Source organism: Cebidichthys violaceus, unplaced genomic scaffold (genome assembly GCF_023349555.1).
Source record: "Cebidichthys violaceus isolate CVI_PGR_0920_01 unplaced genomic scaffold, fCebVio1.0.p SCAF_110, whole genome shotgun sequence".
NCBI classification, from domain to species: Eukaryota; Metazoa; Chordata; class Actinopteri; order Perciformes; family Stichaeidae; genus Cebidichthys; species Cebidichthys violaceus.
The window spans coordinates 370,052-391,471 of NW_027176275.1; the positions used below are offsets into that span (position 1 = coordinate 370,052).

Here is a 21,420-nt window from a genome sequence, read left to right on the forward strand (position 1 = left end):
GGCTCTGGTGATGGGCAGCCTGTCGTGCTTCCAGATGAAGCCTCGCGCGCTCGGTATAATTATCACAGACAGATATAGTCCTCTCCGTAACGCTACGACACTCTCGTGTTACCGACAGATCTCCGTTTCAGAATTCCACCGTGGGGGACAGCTGAGCCACTGACCCGGAGGCGGCTCAAAGAGAATCTATAATCTATAATCCTTATCATCTACGTGTCCCCTGTGTTCCCCCCCCCCCCCCCCTCATTCCCCACGGCATCTATCTTCTTTTTAGCAACACGGATTAATAGAATATCCTCAGTGAAACTCAAGTGGGTCGCCCAAGGTTTCACCCGGTTGGAGGAATTCATGATGAGGTTCAGGTTTTTTGTACATGCGGCCCTCAGGTGGAGGGAGCGCAGTATCAGTTTAGAGGGTGAAAGAGGAAAAAAAGAAAGTCAATCCCTCTGAATCCAAGGCTAAGCGGAGAGCGTCTCAGTTTGCCCAATATGGTATGGTATGCCGAGACACCTCAGCCATGTGATGCGATGGAAGCAAAGCGACTCAGTGGGAGGGGGAGGAGGAGGGGGAGGAGGAGGGGGGGGGGTTTGGTCCTCCTGGACTGTCTTTCTATGAGATATGAACCAGCACTTCTAGTTAAAAGAACCTCTGAACACATGCTTCACGTCCGCGATTGCGGCGCGTCTCAAAATGTTGCATCAGAGACCAGAGTTCAGTTCGGCTGCCTTTTTGAAGCACACTTAGCTTTCGGGTGGGGAAACGGGATGAAACAATGCCGCTGATGAATATTGAAGAATGAAATGGCACGAGATCCCAAGCTGTGAAAGTGGTTTGAAATCGAGATACCCCTTTTTTTTGTCATAAATAAGACGTAGTTGTTGATAACCAAAGCGTGTCATGAGCTCACTGGGACACATTCTCAAGGGACCTGAACGTATTAGACGGTAGTTGTGTTAAAGTGAACTGTAAATACTCGGTTCTCCTCAGTATAACCAGGCATGGAAAGAATAAGGAAATCTTTTGGCTCCATCTAGTGGTGGCGAGGGGGAGACAACGGAAAATATTCCAAAACGCCATCATGCAGAGCAGCTAAAAAAAAACAACCCCCTCTTCTCTCTCTGTGATTGTTAAAAGAGCACCGAGGTTTTTCCACATACCTCTCCGTCACAGCGGTGTCGTCGACTTGTTGCAAAGGTCAGCGGTGCTTCGTCTTCAACAGGGTTCTGATTCTCATCCCTCCGCCGTCCCTCACCAGCTGCACACATACAGTAAGTACTTCTATTGTACGCTTATCTTTTAATCTCTTCTGCTGAGAATAAACACTTATTGACGAACTTAACCTGAATGTTCCGTCTGAGCTCCTGTAGGCCTCAAGCCCTCCTTCTTAGCCCCGAAATAGATTCTTTGAAAATTGTTTATAAACCTGATTGACTGATGACACAATTCATAAGATTGATGAATGTATATCACTGTTTAGGCATCTCAACATCTGGAAAATACTGTTGAATACAAAGGATTCTCATCTCTGTACTGCCGCTCCCAAATTCAAATGAAGTCTATCAGAATATTTTGGGAGTTTCATAACAGTTTGCCTCTGGTGTCTAATTATCCTCCCACATAAGTAACATCACTATGTTGGATAACATCCTGTAAGATTTAATATTTATTTATCCGGTGTAAAAACAATGCTTAAAATTCTGCATTTTGCCATTTTCGTCAAATACACAGGCCCAGTTTGTGGCAGAAGGGAAGAGCTTCCACTTCAATATCTCTCTCACACACACACACACACACACACACACACATAAATAAGAAATGCTTTCCTGACCTATGAAGGAGTTGTTGCAGTGAAGCAGGCCATGGGATCCAGCAATCCACGAATATGAAAGCTCTGGTATCGGAGACTCGGCGAGGGATTCTAACCTGGGTTCAATGTTCCCCTGCTGTACAAGCATAAGAGGAAAAATACACGACTCGTAGATAAATCACAAACATCCTCCAGATCAAGGTGCTGCAGGGGCCGGTATACCCAGTCTGCATAAATTCCCCCGACACTAACCTCGTCCATTTTGCTCCATTTGGGGCTGATCTCCGTCGTCTCCGTCGAGCCGATTTTGACTCTCCTGTCATCCGTCAAGCCTTTCTTCAGACAGCTCCTTTCAGCCAGAGTGCCTCCTTCCTCCGTCTGTTTGTCTTGAGGAGACAGGCTGTTGGTCTTCTGAGCCTCTTGCAGGTCAGTCAGAGTCACTCCCTGCAGGACATTTATACCGCTTCATATCTGTCAACAGTCAAAAGCCAATCCAATAAAGCCTGAACTTCTGTCAGCCTTTTGATCTTTACCTGCGTTGACCTGCGCGTCTGTCTGGCATGACGAGACTTCGCTTTCCTCTGAGACTCTGCCTCCTCATCCCTGACTGGAGTCAGATAGGACCTGTGAGAGTAGAGATTCAAGTAATACCACTTCAAGACAGCACTGTGAAGCAAATGGAGAAACGATAACAGGAAACGCATTCGACTCACTTATCAACATAAACTAAAAAATAGACCTTACATGTACATTTTAAAATAAGAGCAACTCCACAAAACAAGGCCATCTATCTATCTATCTATCTATCTATCTATCTATCTATCTATCTATCTATCTATCTATCTATATATATATATATATATATACTGTATTATATATTTATGAAGAAAACAACTGCAGCTAATGCTAGCTAGCACCCGGTGGGGGCTAACAGTCACATCCCCTCATCTTTTCACCATATACATGTGTATATACAGTATATGTATATATGAATGTATATGTATGTATGGTGTGTGTGTGTGTGTGTGTGTGTGTGTGTGTGTGTGTGTGTGTGTGTGTGTGTATGTATGTATGTATGTATATATATATATATATATATGTATGTATGTATGTATGTATATATATATATATTTATATATATATATATATATATATATGTATGTATGTATGTATGTGTATATATATATATATGTATATGTGTGTGTGTGTGTGTGTGTGTGTGTGTGTGTAAATATGTATTTATATACAGTATATGTGTATATGCATATATATATATAATATGTTAATTTTCTGAAAACAAATTGCAGAAAGATGTGCATCTTTAATTGTAGCCTCATGCTGCATCAGCAGGTGTGACGTCCCACTGATTGACACTTTAACATACTTCCTGCCTACATTATGCATCACCCCAACATCACATTTAAACCGGGGAAAAAACAACACTGAATTAAGAAGGCAAGATAAGATGCCCTGAAAGTGCATTTTCACTGTCACTTAAAGACCTGAAGCTCAATTTCCACAAGAGGCTTAACGGACAACAGAAAGAGCTGAGCGAGCGTTAGAGGCGAGGCTCGTGTTTTACCCAGAGAGCTGCCTACTACGCTTTTACTGCTATTGATCTCTCAGTCGAGGAGTCACCCTGATTCCTGACTGAGAGTCAGCGGGCTGGTCGGCCGCTCACTCTGCTGTATAATGTGCAAAGCACAGGACATTCGATTTTGTCCACCCAGTTCTGCAACCCGAAGGCCTTTTTACAGCGAAAATGTCCGCTTTAAAAACAAGTTAATAATGAATAAAGTAGTTGCTTAGAGTAATATCCCTAGGCCAATAATTACTAATGTACATACAGAAGCTTATCGAAGAGACGGACTCGTTTTCAGCAGCTAAAGTATGAAACTGCATCAGTTGAAAGAGGCCTACAGTACCGGCGCAGAGCAGAGTTACTTCACATTAAGATGACAAACAGAAGGTCGAGGAGCTTCGTTAAAACAGCGGCTTTGTCAGGCGGAAGATAAAATAATTGAAATAAGAATCCAGGAATAGAACAGCATGACTCAGTGTCTCTGAAACTTACCTGGGAACAAACGCTTGCATGGTCCCTGTGGAAGGTCAGAGACACACACACTGCAGCAGTGATGTGTGGGAGAGGCTGGACAAAATGACTGTGAGGGGGAGAGAGAGAGAGAGAGAGAGAGAGAGAGAGAGAGAGAGAGAGAGAGAGAGAGAGAGAGAGAGAGAGAGAGAGAGAGAGAGAGAGACTTCCTGTCTACCAACGTCTAATGGAAGCAAAGTCTTGACACGAGTTGCAGTTTGTTGCAGAATGTATATTAAAATGCTCATTCCTTCCACATGAAACGTGCAGATGTTGTAATAAAACATCTGGGAACTGCCGTTTTAGTAACCAGGGGTACATAGTGCATTTGTTTGGGACTATTTCCTGCCGTGGGTCTGTGAGTGTCTCCATCGTAATGAAAGAACATGTCAGACAGTGCAACCATGTGGCTCATTGGCGTGTGTTGCACTTGCACCGTTAACACAATGTGATCAATATGAATCGTGTCCGACACTAACAGCACAGAATCGAGTACACAGAAGTGAAAGAACCAGGGTTTATTTAAAAAAAAAAAAAAAAAAAAAAAAAAGTCATGACAATGTGAGAAGAGTCACACTAACAGTAACCAATGCATCGGCAAATACAGTGCGTTTTCTGTAGAAGTAAAAAGTCCAGTGGTGTCCGGGTCTGACGGTACCGAGAACACATCCGACAACAAGCACGACATCATTCTGTCACGCCTCAAAAGAGCCGATATAACAATATATTTTATATTAATAACTGATCTTATGCTTTGCCATAATCACAGCTTGGCACATTTTCTTTTTTTTTTTTAAGATTTCACATTATTCCAGTTGTCTTAAGAGCTTAAGAGAGACACAGTTTTGAACTGTTTTTTTTTCCCCCCTCTTAAGTTAGACACATTATTAGTCGTTATTAGTATAATGTATAGAATATGCAGCTGTTATTTGTTAAATGACTAAATGATGTAAAGTGTGAACTAAGCAGTAGCATGATGCTGAAACCGTTCTTGGTAGAGGACTCGTTGACCGCTGCATTTTACAAAGGAACTGTAATCAGTTAAAAACGTGTTAAATCAAAGCAAAACCTCCAGTTTTAAAGTACTGTAAAAAGTAAAAAAAAAAAAAATCTATCAACTACAGTCTTTCCTTTAAAAACATTCAGTTTATCAAAGTTGCTTTTTTTTTGTTGTTGGCTGTGTTGCCTGAGTAAACAGCCGGGATACATTCAGTAACGGCAACCGTTGAAATATTATCTCACGGCACATTTCAGAAGAATCAGGCCTTTCTTATGGCTTCAGCTGCAGTGATGGACAGTCTATGTCATTGGCTTTTAGTTTTCCAGTTTTAGCACAGAACATAACCGTGACAATAAACAAAGAGTGAGTCGTGGACGGTGGGGGAAAAAAAAAATACTCTGTAGAAAGTTATCGTTTTATGGATTAAGGCTTCTGAGGTTGTTATTGGCAGGAAAACACCTGAATTACTCGTTTCCTAACTTTTAACAGCCGCGTCGTACTTTTTGAGGTAAATGTTTCAGCTTTGAATCCAGCGGAGTGACTGATTTCTCCTGACTGAGGGTCCGCCTTCCAGAGAGCAAACCGCGCCATGAACACTGCACCTAAACAACAGCAATCAACCATGCCTTCCTACGGTCGTTGTTCTAGAATATTCTGAGAACGTTCCCGTTCCCCTTGGTGGAGATGTCCGGCATGGAAAAACAAAAAAACAAAAAAAAATCTCTTTCTGGTGACATTCTCTCTGTAAAACACAACGAAACAAGAACACATTAGCATTAAGCAAAGCCAAAACATATATTGATTATTGTAAAATAGTTTGTTACTTACATTCATCCTCTGGTAAAGCATCATTTTCTATTGGCTCCTCTTCTTCATCCGTCTCCTCTGCTTCCTCTTCCGCTGCTACATCCTGCTGTTCTTCCTCTCCTCCTGACACTTCCTCCCCTCCCAGTCCCGTCTCTGCTTCAGACAACACCTCCTCCTCTGCTTCCTCCTCCTTCTCCTCCTCCGCTTTGTGTGTCTCCTCTTCGTCCGCTTCCCGGTTCTCTTCCTCACTCTGCACCCCCTCCGCCGTCTCCTCTGATAGGGCGACCGGCTCGTCTTGCTCCGTCTGATCCTCCTTTGCCGCCTCCTCCTCCTCCTCCTCCGCGGGAGCAGTTTCATCCGTCGCCGAGACCTCCTGCTCGACAGGTGCTTCATCCCGTGCGGCTGCCTCTCCTCCTTCGTCCGCCTCCGCCTCTTCTTCCGGGTTGGACGCCTCTTGTTCTACATCAGCAGGAAGCGCCTCTTCGGTTGCTGCAGCTTCCTCTTCCTCAGCCGCGGGAGCTGCCTCTTCCTCTTCCTCCGTCTGTCCCACCGGCTACAGCGATAGAACAGCAATAAAATACTTTAGATTAGTTCATAGTGGACCGGATTCTGGATAAGAAATCATGTACAGGTCAGCTATCTGGACATCCAGGTGCCTTGGGACACATGACAACGTATTAAAGCAAGCATAGAATGTGTAGTGTAGAATGTAAATCCATCAGAGACTCCATAACTGGCAATTAGCTCCTTCAAATTAACGAGATGAAAATCTCATTATGGGTCCCTTTGGGCACAAAGTGGACAGAAATAGCAAAGAGACCGTGTGTGCTGACAGTATGTGTGCTGAGGCGTGTCACGCATGTTCTGCCATTATAGATCTAGAATAGAACTGCTTCTAAAAATGCATCTGTGACATATGCAGTTATTTCTTTTTTGACATGATCTGATTTAGACCGATTACAGAATCGCGCACATGCATCAGGATTTGTTCAGCCATTCAAGATCTCTCGTTGTTGACTGATATGTCAGCCAGCTGGAGAATAATTCGTCCAATCGGAGCTTTGTGGGCGGAGTTAAGGATAGCTTGAGCATGAATACAAAAACTAAATAGTCTGAATTGGTGATCCTCGTACCGCATCGAGCTGCTCCTCCACACTGGCCTGCTGGATCCGCTGGGTCTGTTCACTCTCAAGCAACCCTCTGAAAGACAGCGAGTGGAATTATCACATAATAATAATAATAATGATGATACTACAGAATGAATTGTCTAGCCCCCATGAAGCCTGGCCCCTTGTTGTTAAAATATTGGCACCAATGGCCTCATTTGGTTGCTTTCTTCTCATCTCACACGCGCAACAATAGAACATTTACATGATTACAGAAGCTTCATAGAGAGCGCTCATTTTACACACAAAAGGGACATTTAATGCCAAACCATTCAGCTAGAATAGAAATGTTCATACAGATCAGGGAAGTCTTGCAGCGCGGATATGAGGCCTGTGACTGTGGACTAGAGCAACACGGAGACGGTGACAGAGAAAAGGGGCTTTGACAAAGTCAACATAAAGCTATGGGTCAGAGGAGGTGAGCTATTTCCTCCACAGCTCCAAACGCTGCTGCTGCTGCTGCTGCTGCTGCTTCTTTTTTTTATTTCCCACAACCCACCTGACGGTAGCCATCTCCAGAGTGCTGGCCTCGAGCTGAGCCTGGTAGGCGTCCAGCTGCTCCTTCAGTCGGATCACCTCGGCGGCCTGTCCGTCCAAGCTGGCGCTCAGCGTGGCGACGCGTCCCGCTCTCTCCTCCAGCTTGGACTCCGCCTCCCCGACGCTCCCCGTCAACACCCCGACCTTGTGGGACAGCGCGGCGCTCAGCGCGGCCAGGCCGTCCACCTGGATCCTGACCCCCTCGAACTCCTCGCTCTTCCCCTGCAGCACGGTCTGCAGCTGGCTCAGCTGCTCCAGGGACACGGTGGCCTGCTGCATCTCCGCCAGGCGGGCTCTCATCTCCGTGTGGAGCGACAGCACCTGCGAGGGGAGCTCGGACGTCTTCAGCTGCTCAGCCGTGGCCAAGGCCATGCCCACCTGTTTCTGGGCCAGAGCGTAAGAATCCTCCAGGGCGTTCAGGCGGGTCTCCAGGCTCTCTGAAACGTGCTGCTGCAAGGAGACGTAGGGGAGCGAAGTTAGGTCAAGATGGCCAGTGACTATCATTCTGACTGAGCTGGTGCTTCAATAGTCTCTTTAAGGGGACTCCACTATAAAGTAAACATTATGTTACCGAACATCTGAGATGCAAAAGATGCTTTGAATTCTAGTTTTCTATTAATTAAAGTCAGAAAAACAACATTTCTCCTATATCAGGGTATGAAGGTCCATAAAATAAAGCATTTCTTTAAACAATCACAACAGGTCTGCTCATGCATGTAGAGCTCAGTGGAACCTTACTTCCTTGCAAGAAGTCACGTGAAACAATAACCTAAAACCTTTTGTGATATAGTACTGCATTATCATGGTAATACTGTGCAATAACGTTCTAGTTGTTCAGCTTTAAAGCATTAGTAGCTCTGCAGAACTATCGTATAGTTTTTTTGTGCATATTTTAGTTCTTTTGTACAGATTCTTTAATATATGATATTGTTTGTAAACATTACTTGCTTTTGAGATTGATAACTGTCACTGTGTGTATGTGTGTGTATATGTATTATATGTATCATATTGCTGTGAAGCAATGCAAAGAAGTGATTTTCTCAGTTGAGTCGGCTCATTAGGAGCCTCACTCGGGACGGTGTTGGAGAAAACCAGCATTGGGTTGGTGAAACTTTTTTGTTTTCTGTTGCTGCTGGAACAGGAACCATGTCTGCAACAAGCCTGAGCCGGCTCAGCTGGCTGTTCTCATGCAAAGTGTTTGACTCATTAGAAAAGGTGGGGTTGCATGAGAGAAGGGAAAGGAGTGGTCAGACTGGATTTGTTTTGTTTAAGTTCATCTTTAAAAAAAAAAAAAAGCTGATCTTGCTCTTCTGCCTGGAGTCGCCTGCAGCAACGTAAACATAGTTGGAACGCTATGAGCGTCACGAGGACCCTCTGTCCGCAGTGACTCAGTTCATTCAGGCGGATCCAGAGGAACACAAGTTTCTTGAAGTAGTACTTTACTATTCCCCCCGCGTGAAACAATCATCGCTCTCTGTTCCTCTACAACCTTTTCGGTAAACAGCCTCTGAGCCCGGTGTTCAGTATCAAAGCCTCAAGACTAAATTTAGCCCTGGCTCACTACTGTCTTGTTTCTTTACTGTGTGTTTGGCAGCATCCTCTGCACAACTTTAGAATTGTGTTCTCGACTCCCAGTTAGAAACACAACAAGACACTTTTTTTTTTTTTTTTCCCACAGAGAACTCTTGATACTGAGGCAGGTCCACGGAGTCGGTGCTCTAAAGTCCCTGCAGATGGCAGCAGGTCAAGAGCAGCTGCGCGTGGAGGATGTTAGAAATAGCAGCGTTTTCTACTCACTCCAGTCAGGCTGTTGGCATTTTGAAATGTGATAGGAGGCCTAGCAGGTCTCAGCTTCCCTCACTTGTAAGTGACAACGCGCACTTGTGAGCATGTGCTGAGGCCTTTTACTTGTTTAGTCAAAGTGTAAATCAGAAGCTCGAGGACATAATGGGACATAATGGGACATAATGGGACACGATCACAGGGGGCGTATTGCGCCGTTTGGCCGCGATCTCGGGAGGCTTTCACATTCTCACAGGAATAAAGGCTGCTCGGTCTATTTGTGTTCCTTACCTCACTGCTTGACTGTCGCATTTCTTCGTGGGAGGACTGCAGTTTCACTATTTTCATCTGCATGCCCATGAGATTGTCTGTTAAGTAGGTTAAAGTTTGGTGCTGCTGGAAACAGAACCACGCGCCAGTGGCACCGCCAATCACAATCAGCAGGAATAAAACCAGGTGGAGAGCGTGGTTATTGGCTCCAGAGCGGACTTCTGACTCCACCAGGTCGTTTTTGAAGAAGCCATCCTCGTGTTTGTGGTTGCCTTTCCCTCTTCGATGCTTTGCCGTCATGTTTTCCACCCCCTTAACACGCAAAGGACACAATGTTCTAGCCCGGCTGAGAGGTGATACCCAAGGAGTCCGGTGCGTCAAATAGACTGGACTTGAAGTGCAAGCGCTGTTTTACCCTAGGAGGCTCTTTTAAAAGTTGCGCAAACCGAGCTGGATTCAATCAACGCGCAATAAAGTACCGAGAGGCTGCAGCAGATGAAGAGGTAGAGCAGAGGATGAGGCGGTGAGAGGGGGGCGTGGACCGCAGGCACCGTGATCGTCCATTCAGGAAGGAAGGGGGGGGTGGGGGGCAACGGGGAGTGGCTGAGCCTCCGCCACCATGTGCGCCGCTGTCATCTAATGGAGAAACTACACGTACGCTTACTGTGCGCTATTTTCTCCTCTTCACTGTCTGCAGCTGAGCCCGGAGCTGCTTGTGTTCCGCTGCAGTTGCACGCTTCTGTCGTGTAGGGCCACTGTGGGTTAAACTGGTGTGACACGACCGGGCTATAACATGGTTATAACGCCAGTAATCTCTTTTTAATCACTTCTTTAAAACACATTTCTACAGACTGGCTTTTATGTGATGTCATCGTTTTATTTTTACTAAATTATTTCATAGACTTTATTTTACTTTTATCCCGTCAACTTTTTTAAATTTCTTTTTTAACTCTTACCTTAGTTGTCGTGCTTTGTTGGGCCTCACTGTTGAGCTTTCTGTTATTATTATTATTATTATTGTTATTATTGTCTTTTGCTGCTTTGTCTGTCAAGCACTTTGTAACTTTTATAGCACTTTTTAAAGGTGCTATAAAGATAAAGTTGTTATTATTATTATTAAGGATGAGTTTATATGGACCTCATCAATAAATTCACTTAATAGTGTCTTCCTTCTTTTATAGCAGCCAACAGCGTCCTGTAAAAACGAGTCATATTGATGCACAGATTGTGGAAAGGGAACATTTCTAATAAAGGCCACATGGCCTTTGATGCCTCCTTACATCCCGCCTGTATTCATCTGAGCTCAGTTTAGGGGTTTAATGCTTAGCTGAATGTGCACTCTGGTTAAATCGCCTTTAAATTCTGATAAAATAATAATTTTAATAATAATAAAAAAATCTCTCTCTCTGTCTTTTTTATGATTATTGTCATTGGTACTGCATTTTCCAGATCTCTCATTTTCCTTTATTTTGCTTGTATTTATTTTGTCGATTCTCCTTTCATTGTTTGATTTGCGGAAGGGCGTCCATTGTGGCTCTCTTGACTTCTCCACTGCACCACCGTGTTTCCCCCTCTAAACTATGAGGAACTCAAACAGCCACAGTGTCATTACTGTTATCTGCCTTCAGATGAATGTGATTTCACAAGCTGCTGTGCCTCTAATATCAACAATCATCTGGAAAAACGATGTCAAACCGCAACCATCTCCATGCTGTTCATTGATGATCTGATTTGAACCATGATACAGAACCCCCCCCCCCCCCAAAAAAGATAAATCATCTTCAAAAGCACCAAATGTTTTATTTGAGCAAACGTTTTATTTTCGCTAGCAGTCCAAGTAATACAACAGTCCAAATGGTGCACTACATCTAACTCAAACATTTTGTGTTCGATCTAAACTTTAAAATACATAAATACTGCTCATACTGTGGGGCACCTTTTAGTTTCTTCACTCTGTATGGGAAAAGGATGAAATGATTTAGCATCATCAGACATGTTTCTTTTATATTCCACCCGTCCTCTGAACTAAAGCGCGGCGTTTCTCTCTCACCTCGGACGCTGAGGACGGTGGAGCACTCGGCCCGTCCGAGGCCGTTCTCTGCAGCGATGGTGTACTCCCCCATGTCTTTGGCTCCTACGCGGAGAATCGACATGGAGCAAACTCCGCAGGTGTTGGAGATGTAGTAGTTGGTGTCGGTGTTGAGGCTGACGTGATTGCGGTACCACGTGATGCGAGGTTTGGGGATTCCCTTCACCGCGCAGCTCATGTAGCACTCGTAGCCTTTGGGTGCGTTGTGAAGCTTCAACGGCACAATGAAGGTCGGAGCACAACGCAAGTCGCAGTCCTTTCTGGTCGGGACGCTCACCGCAAATTTTTCTACGAGGAATGACAAACGGATTACATTTTCCTGAAGAAGTGACACAATTCGAGGTTGTTTGTGATCCGCAAAAAAACGCACCTTTCTTCTTCTCCTTCCCACAGGTCGGTGAATCTGACGGCGCAGACACGCCCATGTCGTTCTTGGCGTACACCCGAAAGTGGTATTCCCTCCCGTGCATGATGTTGCAGACTGTAAACCTGTTGTTGAAGAGTTTATCAGCCACTGTTGTCCACGTGCGTTTGGTGGAGTCCAGTTTGGACACTGTGTAGTGGAGGCGGTCGTCGCGCTTCTCATCGGGAGAAGGCTCCCAGATCACCGTCACCGTGCCGGGCACGTTCTCATCCAGCTCTACCGGTCCAGGAGGCTTTGGATCGTCTGTAACCACAGTCCTTTTACTGGCTCATCCATTAACACTACTTTGGACATTGATGTAGCAAAAGAAAAATGTACGTCTCAACTTCAGTTTTACCTGTGACCCTGACCTCTGTACTGAACGTCTCCTGTCCTGCGAGATTTTTCACCAAAATGGAGTAGATGCCCGAATCGGAGCGCTCGGACGAGGGAATCAGCAGCTGAGACGAGCCGTCAGAGTTGCTGATTGTGACTCGTTTTGTCACCGGCACGTTGTCCTTCAGCCACATAATATGTGGCCGAGGGGAGGCCTGTAAAAAGAGGACATCAGTAGTGTCTTGTCTTGACTACATCAGGCTCGAGTTTGCCTCAGCGCGTTGCCGATAATTAACCTGAAGTTCAAACCTCACCTCAAAGTTCACTGTGATCCTGACAGAGTTCCCTGCCCTCACCACCAAGAAGCTCTTCATCTTGTGGTTTGTGAACTTTGGCCTCACTAGAATAATGAACAAAAGCGATGACGGCAAGTGCTTTGGAAAATATTAAACTTGACAAGGTTCTTACATAGTGGGGAAAAAACTCTAATACATACAGATAGTGATTTTAACCTGAGGTCATGCATGCGATTTTGAAGGGCTTTAATTTTGAAATGCTACATCAGAATGTCCTGGTTCTCTCTGAGTGACACCTTGAGATGGTCTGCTATCAGCTTGAGGTGAAATGATTTTGTAACTATGCATCATTTCCTCTAGAATCCCATCTGAAATTAGACAAATTGTCTCATGAATGTGATTTGAAGTTAGCTCATACATGCGATTTATTTTGAAGGGCTTTCATTTTGAAATGCTACATCAGAATGTCCTGGTTCTCTCTAAGTAACACCTTGAGGTGGTCTGCTATTAAAGAGTAAGAAATGAAGGGTCGGTGATTCAGCACCTTGGAAATACTTCTGTTAACATACAACACTATACAGATCATAAATAAGATAAATAAGATCAATATTAAGAGCTACGTGGTATACTGTAAAGAAACAGAATGGACTTTGGAAAATTTCAAAATGTACCAGCAGCATAGTACTTAGTTTTCTTCATTTCTTGTGACATATTGACATACCAGGTGAGGGCATTGCAAGGACATAGTTGGCCAGCTCCTCGGGAGCGCTGTCTCCCCCGTCATTCGTCGCAATTACTCTCACCCAGTACATGTTCATGGACTTGAGGCCTTTCACGCTGAAGGAAGTGGTGATGATGAGAGTGGTGTTACAGCGGGACCATTCGAGGCACTCTGCAGGTCGGATCTCAACAAAATATCCCTTTGCTTCATCCTGCACCTCTGGTTTATCCTCCGGTTTGGTCCAAGTCAGGACCAAGTGGGTGTAGGACGTTTCTGTCACCTTCAGGTTTGTGACTTTACCAGGAGGCTCTGGGGTTTACACAACATTAGCTCATACAATATCATACATGTACATGAATATATTGCGCACACAATCTATTGATTATAGTTGAGTTTAGCAATGTTTTAGCAACACTTACTCTTTGGATCCCGTGCAAAAACAAACTCTGAGGGGTTGCTGAATTCACCAACTCCTGAGAGGTTTATGGCAGTGACTCTGAATTCATATTCCATTCCTGCCACGACATCTTTCACTGCATATTTCTTCTCTGGAAGTGATTTCAGACGAGCAACAACAACAACGACAAAACATCAGCGTTGTGATCTTTAACGCCGTCAGATCGAACTAAAATAGTACAGACCTTTTATGAGTTCATCCATGGCGTTGACAACGGTCCAGAGGTTACTCCCCTTCTTGCGTCTCTCTATAATATAGCCCAGGATACGCGAACCTCCCGTTTTATTGGGCGAAGTCCAGGAGATGTTGACGCAGTCGTCGTAGGCGCTCACCACCTTCGGAGCAGCTGGAGGGCCAGGAAAAGCTGAAACATGCGGAAAAGAACGGGAAAGGCTGTAGTCAGAGAGACTGAACTATCTTTCTTTTTAGTGCGATGCTCTACTTAGTTCAGTAGGAATGCAGGATCGATGAGCAAGAATCCACCGAGATGCTACAAATGAAGAAAACTGCTCTGACGTCTGTGCAGTGTTTTACACTCCTAAAGGTAAATCCTTTGCTTTTAGAAAAGTGCACGTATACATGTGCACTTTATTATGCTTATAGTTATTATTGCTGAAATGATCAGCCTCTCAATTCATCAGTTGAGTGTAACAATCTGCACCTTTTGTCTTTTATCGTTGTAAATTGATATATGAAATAATATTTTGGGGTTTGGGGCTGCTGATCAGAAAAAAAACAAAGCTAAAGATGATTATATATTTACCATTTTACATCAGTCACAGATATAAAAAGACAGACTGACTGACTTCACTCGTGTTTCATTCCTCATAAATCCTGTGATCGCCTAGACGTGGTGGGTGTAGAGACTCAGGCATAATGGAGCACAGCAGGGGGCAGTAATGACACTAAATCAACTGACGCTCAAACAGACACGTTGTGACACGCCACAGTGGGAGAGGAACAGGTGTGAATAATTAGATTGATGATGGATGCAGGAACATCAGCAGCTTTCAGCAATGTGACACACCGTGTGTTCCTTTTTTTCCAGCTGGATTCAGAGACGTTAGACCACGTGAGTCTGTGGGTTCTTTGCCTTTTTGCACACGGCGCTAACCCAGAAACGGTGTCAAACGATAACGGTTTGCTAGGTTACTTGACGTTAGCTCTGTTAGCTAACTAACTTTTATGATCCCTTAGTTAATTAGCTTAGTGCTAAAGTCACACAAATGAAATAGCTTTTTACACGAAAGGTAAAAAAACAGGAGTAATTCCACCAGATTCTTTTGCTCTCTTTGTTCATTAAAATTTTATGAGTACGAGTTTTTATGTGTCGTAATAACTTAAAAAAGACACACAGACGTGAAAACAAATGTTAGACTTCACTAGCTAACGTTAGCTATGTTGCTACAGTGGGCTGGCTTAACGTGACAGGCCATGTTTACGTAAACGTAACGTAAAGTTGGTAATAATTTACGTTATGTTACGTTTTTAGACGATAGCATGTTGATATTTGGTAACATTAGTATGCTAGTGTTTAGTTCATATAACGTTAACTATACACTGCTACACCTGCTAAGACATGTAATGTACAGTGTTTGCTGTAAGATATGTAAAGATACCTTATATACTTAAAACACTTGCGACAAATAACTAGCTAGCTAATCCAATAATCTAATGGAAAAAAATGAAGTAAAGACGTTTTTTTACACCAGATTTTTAAGGGAAAAACTATGTTTTGAGAAGACAAAAAATGAGAAATCAGGAGAGGCAAAACATGTTCATTGCAGATGTGCAGTGAGACTAATGTTGAGATGTGTGACTTCAGCAGCGATACAGTTATCTGCAACCCAAACTTTTGTCCAACAGTCGAGGACGACTTTCAACTCTCCTCTGGAGTCTTATGGACCGGGGGAGACCGATGGAGAACTTGGACGATGGAGTATTCCCTGTTCAAGACCTCAATAAGTAAGTGCAAGTCGGTATTTCTGCATTACGCCTTTCGTCTGCGTTAGGCCTCTGTGGCCCTTTCTGCTGACCTTTTCAGTTGGCCGTTATGCCATCAGGAGGATTTAATATGCGGAGCGTTCTGTCTGTGACACAGTCATAGAGTTACAACCCAGGGGTTAGGAAAGGAAAGGAACATTAGATGTCACTCTGTGAGTGTAATTTGACGTCTGTTGGCCCGAGGTCTTGACTTGCAAGGTTTCCTACCCAGTGCTAAAGGAGAGTGGCATTGTCTTGCTTTATTTAGCCCAAATGTTGCGACCATTTTTGGATTGTTATGTTTAACTGAGATTAAAAAAAAAAGCGAAAAGCTCAGTGGATGCAGTTTATCATCTATTATCATAGGGTTGAAGATCAAACTGATCCACCACAAAAGTCCGAGTTTGGCTCACCTAGCGTTCCGGCTTGCATATCGTCAGTCTCCATTGCTTCACTCGTACCCTCGGCAGTAACTGCCCGGACGCGGTAACAATATTTCCGGCCGTGGTCCACGTCCGTATCGCGGTAGCTGGGCACACCTGGGATTTCCCCCATTTTCTTCCAGGTGTTTCGGCCCACCTGCTGCCGCTCAATCGTGTAGTTGACCACCGGTGAGCCGCCGTCGTCCTTCGGCGGCCTCCACTTAAATTCAATACAGATAGCTGAGCTCTCTGTGACCTCTGCGGGACCCAGGGGTGGAGTGGGTTTGTCTGAAACATCCAAAAGAAGTCAGAGTGAATTACTCTAGGTGGTGGGGGGGCATTTTCATCGAGAGATCGTTGCGATGCTGGCAGCGATGGCGGATGCAGCAGAGGTTTCAACATAATACCTTCTGTCAAACACTGAAATGTATACTAAAAAAAACCCCACATCTTTAACCTGTCACATTATCACCTAACTGGGATTCCTCTTCAAGTAGAACAAAAATGAGCTGCGGTTGGAAAATAAGTACCTGAATCGGCCCAGGCACAGATGGGCTCAGTGAAATGTGCCCCCCCCCCCCCCCTTTTTTTTTTTCTCCACATGATAGAGAAAAGACTGGCCTGATTTTCACAATTAGGCTATGTGGATGAGCTGTGAAGCATTTAACGACACCGCTGCCGTTTTTGCCGCTTAAAGATCTTCCAGCAAAAGTACTTTTCTTAATTACACAACTTGCCGCACAAATCTCATCTTTTGGCATCCGCAAAGGATTAGATTTGTATTGAAGGAGTTGGATGTTGAGTTATTTCCTTTTTGAATTGACTGACATTTTTTTTTTTATTGTTGAGTTGCAGAGCGTAAAGGAAAATCTGCTCTTGATAAAGAGGTTTTTTTCCTTGTATTGAATTCCTGCATTGTCCTTCATTCACTCACCGAGAACAATTAACTGTGAAATGGCCTCAGTGAAGCCGTGTTCGTTCTTGAGCTTAATCTTGATCTCTCCCGTGTCCTTCCTCTGGCACCTGCTCAGCAGCAAGCGGCTGTGACTTGCAGATTTCTCTATCTTGGCGTTGTTGTTGTCGTCGTCGAGGAGCTCCTCTTCCTCTCTGTACCACTTGATCTTTACGGGTTCGTGGCCAACGAAACGCAGCTTAAAGATGGCGCCGTGCCCCACTTTAACCGTCACGGGCTCGGCGAAAGCAGTGACGTCTGCGCGGTCGCACCTCGGGGGATCTGCAAAAAACCCCCAAAAAACGGTCAATTAAGCGGTATTTAGCTGTGATCTGATTACGTTCGTCGGCTGTTAATATACATTTCGTGACAAATTGTCAAACCTTTGACGTTGACCATCGCCTCTGTTTTACGACCGTCTGCCTCAAAGCGGTATTTCCCAGAGTGCTCTTCCTCGCACCTGATTATGACTAATTTATGGATCGCGCCATCTTTACTCGCACTGAAATTGTCATCCGGGGATATCTGGTAGGAAAAAAAGATGACGCTAAGCGTTTCAAGCAACAACTGTTCATTAATTCTTCAAATCAGAAACATTGCAAGGCCAAAAAGGCCTTTCTGTCCTGCTCTGTTGTGTCCCAAAAAAACACTCAAAGAATAGAAACATCTGGCAAGTTTGAGGTAAACTCACAACTTATGAATCCTGTGGTCATTTCCAGTTACCCACCATAAGGAAAATGGTATTTTTGTACTATTTTTGCTCTGTATTTTATCTCCCACGCTGCAACTATCCTCAAATAATTGCTCTCCTTTAGAAACACAGTCTTGAATACTAACAACTATAATCACTAAATATATAATCGCCTTCTTGACAGATACCTACAGTATATATATATTCCCGCGAGAAAATGACGAGTTTGACATTTCACGAAATTTTTTACGACTAACCTTTTTGCCGTCTCTGAACCAGGCTCCCTCACAGTCCTCACTGCTGAGCTTACAGGCTAACTCGGCGCTCTCGTTGATGACGGCGCTGACGTCGGACAAACCGCAGATGAAATGAACTCCTGGATCTAACACACACACACACACACACACACACACACACACACACACACACACACACACACACACACACACACACACACACACACACACGAGATACTTTTAAAACGATTCCGGTGCCTAAACGGCAAAAAAAAAACAAACGCACAAAACGACGATTGACGACATTAAAGAAAGGCTTTTTTTTTATTGCCAAGGCAATTTGTTTTCTTCAAATTGAACAATATATTAACTGTTTGAAGTATACTATAAATATAAATACATACAAAACACTTGGCTTCAAACTACAGCTTCAAACTTGTTAACTTCAAACTATGAACAATATATTAACTGTTTACAGTATACTTAAATAAATATAAATAAACTTCAGCAGTTCTTTTGCAGAAATATGAGCATATTTGCCTCGGTACCGAAAGGCACCGAAAGGAAGCACGGAACGTATTTCAGTCGACTCAGGCACCGAAAGGAAGCACCGAAATCTGCGTTGCGTTTCGCCATATTGGCACCGGTTCTCGGTACCCAACCCTAGTAACGAGCAGGTATACTTGGTGGTGATTCGGTCGTGACACCCTTTTAGGTTGCTTACCAATCACCACGTCTTCTGTCAGCGGTCCTTGTCTCTTACGCCTCGAACGTGTCGCTGGTTCGCCAGATTTGTCTTCAGTCTCGTCGTACTCACTGTAGTCTTCAGGACACGTACTCTCACCTTGAATCAAATGACAAATCGACTCAAAAATGTTCGTTAATGAGTGACCTTATTTTCATGTTGTGGAACGATATTAAGTGCTTCATAGCTTGTCATTTACCCACGCTACACTTCCACGAGGTCATGCACATCGCGGCCTCCTACCATTGACTGCTTTCTGGAGCCGCTGGCTCCGCTTTGAGCGACGTGAACTCTTGAGCTGACCGGTAGAGTCCTCGCTCTCGCCACCGTCGCTCTCTTCATCGCCACTCGCCGCTGCTTCATTCGGGTCTCGCCCTAGAAGCAGAGCAACGAGGACTTAAGAGGTTACCTCCCAAGAACTCTGTGCCAGTGTGGGGAGGACTTCAATAACATTTAAAGCTACTTTACACCCATTTGGAGAGAAAATAGTCCCGTTTGCAGAGTGCCAGACGCTCATTCGCACTTTTGAAAGATCGAAGAACTTTCAGTTAATTTCCTTTGTTTGGATCTCTCACATCAGCCTCCAATAAAAGACATAAATACAATTACTTATATCTCCTTCTAGTCGACTACGGAGTCACTGCAGACCATTAAAGCGTTGCAATCTGACCAGAGGAAATCAGACAAAAGAAAATCACACGTTATTGTTGTAATTGGACCCAGAAATGGACAAATTGCATCAATTAAGACAGTTTCTTCTGTCAGTACTTAACTACCATATGACTACCATATTGACTGCATGGGCTTCTCCCGCGCAGTCAATATGTTACCTGTTGTTTCTTACCAGATGTGCGTCGTTTCCGTTGAGCCTTCTTTGTGCGCCTTGGCCGTCTGACGGTCCCACTGGAGTCTTTGTTTCCATCACAGTCAGCCATGTCAGTGTGACTCGTGCCGTCATCAACGTCTCTGCAGCTGGACTCTGCACAGAAAACAGTGGAATCAATAATGTGAAAGGAAATGAGTAGGCAGGTTAACTGAGCACAAATATGGAGACCGAGCGGCACGTTTTCTCCACGTTATCTCACCAGTTTCTTCATCTTCTGTCTCTTGACCCTGTTTTCTGTTTCTTGAATTATTGGCAGATCCAGGAAAGTCCTCGTCGTCTTCAGAATATCCTTCTTCATTCGTACCTGTGGAATGTCAGTTATAGTTGAGCGTTAACCCGTCGGGAGTGACGTCGATCAGGTTTCGTTGGGTGGAAACCACTTCGTCGGACATTTTTAAATTCACAGCTGTAACTTTGAAAGTTATCGATTACAACTTGAAGGGCATCGCATCTAAACCGACGACGGGAACAAAGGAGTGACAGAACAGTAAATCAAAACAAAATCAATTATTGGATTCTTAAGATTCATAAAAATGTGATCGTGATCACACTTAACCCAAGCAAGGAAGCACCGAAAGCACTAAAGGGCGATGATAAAAGAAAAGAAAAGTTTCGATCACATTTCAACCACCACTGACTACTCACTGCAGTGCCGACGGTGAAAAAGCATTGTTAGGCACAGATCGACTTTACCTGTTACCTTGTCAAAATCCATTTGACCCGATCGGATGCGTCTCTTGCTCTCAGGGTCACCAATGAGACGCCCCGAAGCATCTAATTTAGCTTCTGAGCCTTTTCCTTTTGACTTTTTGATCTTGGCTCCGGTTTTCGCTCCGCTGTTTTCATCGGGTCCGGTGACCGCACCGTCTCTTCCGCTTATCGACTTCCCTTCCTCCGCTCGTCCTTCTCTGTGTTTTGCTTTCACTGCCGCTAAAATCTTCTCCATCTCCCCGCGGCTTTTTATCTGCTGCTCTTTGGCCACCTTCTCGAGGTCGATCAGCGCTCCGCTCGCCAAGGTAGCTTTACGGGCTCTCTTCAGCCCGGCGGAGGCGGGGTCGCTCTCAGCTTAGAGGATGTGAAACACAACCGTAAGTGACGCATAATTCACCTTTTTTTTTTATCATAATCATGGCAGCAATTAGGGTCACTTTCAGCACACAAAAGGTCGTGATTGGTGCATTAGTGTTACCTTGAACAACCAGCCAGGCGCTGCAGGACGTAATGCCAGCCACGGCTGAATAGATGCCTTTGTCCAGCAGGTTGCAGTCTTTGATCAGCAGCCTGTGGATCAGTTTGTGGTCCGACACGGTGACGCTGTACTTCTCTCCATCCTCCAGCGTGCCGCCCTTGCCCATCCACGTGACCTTGGGTAGCGGGTGCGTCAGGACGCACGCAAACAGGGCGTCCTCTCTTTCTAACACTTTGAGCTCCTGGATTTTGATAACAAAGTCAACGTCGGAAACTGTAAAAAAGCAACACGGAGGAGTCAGTAGCCATCTGCTGCTAAGAGAGATACTCAGTGTGTGTGTTTGTGTGTATCACTGCTGAACAATCGACACATATTCATAAAACTGAAATCAACTGTCAGCTTTCCCATGAATCTAAAGCATGGAGTGACATCATTACAGGTTAAACGAGGAAAGGATTTACTTTGCAGGACTTTCTTCCTTTTCCACGTTTGTGTCCAGTTAACGATACACTGCTGTCTCACCATCATGACCTTAAAGGAACTTCTAAAAATG

At 44.4% G+C, this 21,420-nt stretch overlaps 2 protein-coding genes across 2 annotated transcripts in view; both read right to left on the minus strand.

The window, feature by feature from the left end:
* Nucleotides 1–4,409: 4,409 nt before the first annotated feature.
* LOC137868445 (uncharacterized abhydrolase domain-containing protein DDB_G0269086-like) lies at nt 4,410–9,979 on the minus strand. The gene is made up of 5 exons (XM_068705233.1): nt 9,483–9,979; nt 7,372–7,859; nt 6,840–6,906; nt 5,728–6,259; nt 4,410–5,641 (listed from the first exon to the last, which is right to left on the minus strand). Coding segments are annotated over exons 1-5 (1,368 nt in total). The 5' UTR covers nt 9,762–9,979; the 3' UTR covers nt 4,410–5,639.
* A 152-nt stretch (nt 9,980–10,131) lies between these two features.
* LOC137868419 (immunoglobulin-like and fibronectin type III domain-containing protein 1) overlaps nt 10,132–21,420 on the minus strand; it is a 54,180-nt gene continuing 42,891 nt past the window's right edge. The window contains exons 8-25 of the mRNA XM_068705192.1: nt 20,868–21,140; nt 20,372–20,743; nt 19,878–19,982; nt 19,637–19,771; nt 19,036–19,167; nt 18,772–18,891; nt 18,069–18,193; nt 17,504–17,645; nt 17,103–17,402; nt 16,160–16,456; nt 13,948–14,127; nt 13,726–13,854; nt 13,307–13,615; nt 12,604–12,689; nt 12,312–12,504; nt 11,921–12,217; nt 11,475–11,838; nt 10,132–10,228 (exon numbers count right to left, since the gene is read on the minus strand). Coding sequence (XP_068561293.1) covers nt 10,132–10,228; nt 11,475–11,838; nt 11,921–12,217; nt 12,312–12,504; nt 12,604–12,689; nt 13,307–13,615; nt 13,726–13,854; nt 13,948–14,127; nt 16,160–16,456; nt 17,103–17,402; nt 17,504–17,645; nt 18,069–18,193; nt 18,772–18,891; nt 19,036–19,167; nt 19,637–19,771; nt 19,878–19,982; nt 20,372–20,743; nt 20,868–21,140 — 3,656 coding nt within the window. The remainder of the gene's footprint in view (nt 10,229–11,474; nt 11,839–11,920; nt 12,218–12,311; nt 12,505–12,603; nt 12,690–13,306; nt 13,616–13,725; nt 13,855–13,947; nt 14,128–16,159; nt 16,457–17,102; nt 17,403–17,503; nt 17,646–18,068; nt 18,194–18,771; nt 18,892–19,035; nt 19,168–19,636; nt 19,772–19,877; nt 19,983–20,371; nt 20,744–20,867; nt 21,141–21,420) is intronic.

Excerpts from the sequence above, each read along its gene's own strand:
- LOC137868445 (XM_068705233.1), bottom strand. The coding sequence starts at position 9,761 with ATGACGGCAAAGCATCGAAGAGGGAAAGGCAACCACAAACACGAGGAT. Across the intron at positions 6,907-7,371 it reads CTGGAGATGGCTACCGTCAG|AGGGTTGCTTGAGAGTGAAC; the intron begins GTGGGTTGTGGG and ends GCTGTCTTTCAG. Across the intron at positions 6,260-6,839 it reads TGGAGGAGCAGCTCGATGCG|CCGGTGGGACAGACGGAGGA; the intron begins GTACGAGGATCA and ends CTATCGCTGTAG.